Source organism: Priapulus caudatus, unplaced genomic scaffold (genome assembly GCF_000485595.1).
Source record: "Priapulus caudatus unplaced genomic scaffold, Priapulus_caudatus-5.0.1 Scaffold1400, whole genome shotgun sequence".
Taxonomy (NCBI): Eukaryota; Metazoa; Priapulida; class Priapulimorpha; order Priapulimorphida; family Priapulidae; genus Priapulus; species Priapulus caudatus.
Genome location: NW_014578461.1, coordinates 54,216 through 57,498, shown reverse-complemented (window position 1 = coordinate 57,498; position 3,283 = coordinate 54,216). Strand labels below are relative to the sequence as shown.

Genomic DNA, 3,283 nt, shown 5'->3' with positions numbered 1-3,283 from the left:
ACTAGATTTACTTTGATTACAAGATTTTTTTTAAAAATTGGAGCATTCTGAGTGCATCTGAGCAGTAATTTTGATGTCTAGAATGCAAAAATTTATCAGATCCGGTCCCCCGGACACCTGCGGACCCCTCTTTGCCCATTTCTAAGTTTTTATAACAAATTTATATATATATTTAGTAAATCTTTATCAGAAAAACTAGCCCTAAAAAAAATTTGGATGGAATTTTTTAGGGCACTTTGAAATTAAAGAAGGGGGGGTCCGGACTCCCCGGACTCCCCGGACACCCCCCTAGATCCGCCCCTGAGGAGAGAAGAAGGGAGGAGAGCAGGGCTGCGTGGCTTTTCAGCTCAATGTCCAGCATCGACAGCTCAGCAACTGCTCCTACTGATGGGTGGGGAGGAGAGAGACGATGAACAGGGAGGAGAGAGAAGATGAACAGGGAGGAGAGAGAAGATGAACAGGGAAGAGAGAGGAAGAGGGCTGCATGGCTTCTCACCTCGTTCTCATGCATCGATAGCCGCAGCTGCTCCTGCTGCATCGCGTACTTCAAATTCTCCTCCTTGCGCATCGCGCGCTCCTTCTTCAGCTCGGGACTCCAGAACGTCTTGATGCTGTTCATGCTCGAGCTCAGCTTCTGGTTCGACTGGTCGAGGTCCTGGTGCAGGCCCGAGCACTCGCGCTGCAGGTCGCAGATCTGCGCCTGCAGGTCGAGAATCAGCTGCGAATTCAGCTGCTGCGCGCCGCCGCCGTCGCGGTACGCGTAGCGGTCCGAGTACGACGACGCCTGGCTGTGCGGCCGCTCGATGTCGTAGTCGTGCGGGTCGAGGTACCAGCGCTCGTTGCCGCGGAGACCGCCGCCGTATTCGGCGCGCTCGAGCGAGCGGCCGCGCTGCAGCGGCGGGTAGCGCTCGCCGGCGTGCGGCGCCGGCGCGTAGTCGTACGCGTCGCCGCGGTCCCACGAGCGGCCGCGCACGTTCGTGAGGCTCGCCGAGCGCGCGCTGAGGTTCGCGGGCCGTGGCGGCGACGGCGCGCGCTCCCGCCCCTCCGTCAGGAACGTCTGGCTGTAGGCGGCGTTCACCGACTGCAGGTTCTCGAGCGTCAGCGCGGCGCCGTTGTTGTCGACGCCGCGCTGCTGCTGAGCCTTGCGCGCGCGTCCCGGCGACGCCATCTTGCTCGCGCGCGGCAGCGTCACGGGGCTCGAGCGCGACGACGGTTGCGTCTGGCCGACATAGTTCTGGTCGGAGCGGCGCGGAAGTTTCGGCGAGTGCGTCGGGTACATGCCGTCGGCACGGCGACGACGATGCGATGCTGCTCACTGCTCGTCGCCGTGGCGACCGTGGCTGGGCATCCTCGGCATGGTTGCGAAGCGAGGCGTGGCGGAATCGACAAGCGACGACGGGAAATCTTACGATGCTTGTGTGCGTGCGACGTGTCGCCCTGCCTACTCAGCGTCGATTTTTGCTTCCTAAACACACTGCAGCTATAACGGAAATTTGCCAGCGTCGCACAGCAAGCGACTCGGTCGAGCTGGATGCACTAGCGTGAGAACGATGAAGCAAACATACGCGGTTTTCGAGGAGCGTGAAGGAGACGGAATGTAGACGGATCGTTGAATCCCCGTGTCCAGAACTAAAGGCACAGTCTCACTGTGACTAGTTACTGTTGGTGATACATGTGACGGAATTTCTTATGTGCGTAAACTTGGCGACTATTCCAATGGCAATGTGATTGAATCTATGTTATTGGTTTCCTCCTCGGTTGTTCTGCAGGGGAAAAAGCAGAGATACTTACTGGCATTCATTCTGGCATTATCAGAGGTCTTAACTCTTAATGCATTTATCATCAGTGTAAACAGAGCTGAACCATAATTCATATTTCATACATCTACGCTGCACTTTTCGTGACGTGTTAGGGCCCTACCTCGCAATTATTTTTACATTTAAGTTAGGACCTAAAATGTCTCAGAGACAGTGAGTGCTAGTATTTATGAACCGATGAACCCATTTCGTAAAGTGCAGTGCGTTAGGTTTGAGGGAACACTAGTACTATTCACTAGGGAAGCTGATATATATTCTTGAATGAATGCTCAAAATTACACGAGAACTGTTTTGTACACGATATACAGTGCAGAGCCGCGCGTAGGCTTAGTCGCTTACCATGTTATTCACTAAAATAGTGTAGTATTATTAATAGTAGTTAGTACTATTAACTCGAGTTTGGTATGACCAAGATACGCTGATAAATTCAACGTGGATGATTCACTTACCGTCGGTGGTGAAAGAGGCGCCGCGACAGCGTACATTCACATCTTCCTCCGCCTTCCTCGATCGTCTGCGCTGTACAGCTTCGTACTCGCCGTGCGATCTTTTGTTTTCGGAGCTGCGACTCAGTAACGAGCGATCGCTGAGTTAGACGGGTGCTCGCTTCCACCTCTCGGCTTAGTTACTCCCATTGAGTAAACCAGAACTAAGCCGAGAGGTGGGAGCAAGCACCAGTCTACCACTGAGTAATCGTTTGGCGGCATCTCCGCGCCATCTGTTATCGTGTTTGCGTCTTAAAACGTCAATACCGATGTACGACTTCGTGAGGTGTTCGTGAAAGCCTTCTTCATCATACTTTATAGTCACTGATCTCTATACAATAACAGTTAGTATAGGGAGATCAGTGATTATATGTCTATTCCAAAATACTGCATGTACGAAGCAGCAGATAAATAAATAGTGGTTGACAGACTCAGTTCTACATTGTGTGCATTTGTGGATTGCAGCTCAGGATTGCAGTAGCTTGGTGATGTGTGACACTGTGTGTGTGCCACTGGCATTCCTATTAGCTCAAAATAATTTGTTGAATTTTGTAGCCAGTTTTATTCCGAATTTAATCCATATATGTAGACACGTGCAATTATTTATATATAGTAAGTATAATTAATCGTTGCATGTATTAGTATAGTACTAGAAGCCACAGGGATTGTAACGTACTCCGTGGCCCATAATATTGCTCTTATAACGCTGAGAGGGTCTATCCCCGGAGGACTGCCGGAACGTACCCTGGGTACGTCCGTATACCGCGAACGTACCCTGGTAACTATGATATGCCGGACGTTACTCGCCTACTCAAAACTAACGAGTCATAGGGAGTCGCCTACGCCTACTCCCTAACCCGAACCCACCTACCCTAATCCAACCTTAACCCTAACCCTAAATCTTAACCCTAACCATATAAATAGTGAAGGGGTACGTTCCGGTATACGGCCGTACCAGGTACGTTCGGCCAGTACCCTGGG

General features: G+C 51.6%; 2 protein-coding genes across 2 annotated transcripts in view; one reads left to right on the top strand and one right to left on the bottom strand.

Annotated features, from left to right (window-relative positions):
- Window positions 1-3,283, top strand: part of LOC106816513 (UDP-galactose translocator-like) — an 18,926-nt gene that overhangs the window by 8,090 nt on the left and 7,553 nt on the right. The window lies entirely within an intron of this gene.
- Window positions 497-2,932, bottom strand: LOC106816510 (ERC protein 2-like; the record flags this gene model as incomplete). Its single annotated transcript, XM_014821137.1, has 2 exons — window positions 2,267-2,932; window positions 497-1,763 (listed from the first exon to the last, which is right to left on the bottom strand). A coding segment is annotated over exon 2 (783 nt), but the record flags the coding sequence as incomplete, so codon positions are not given.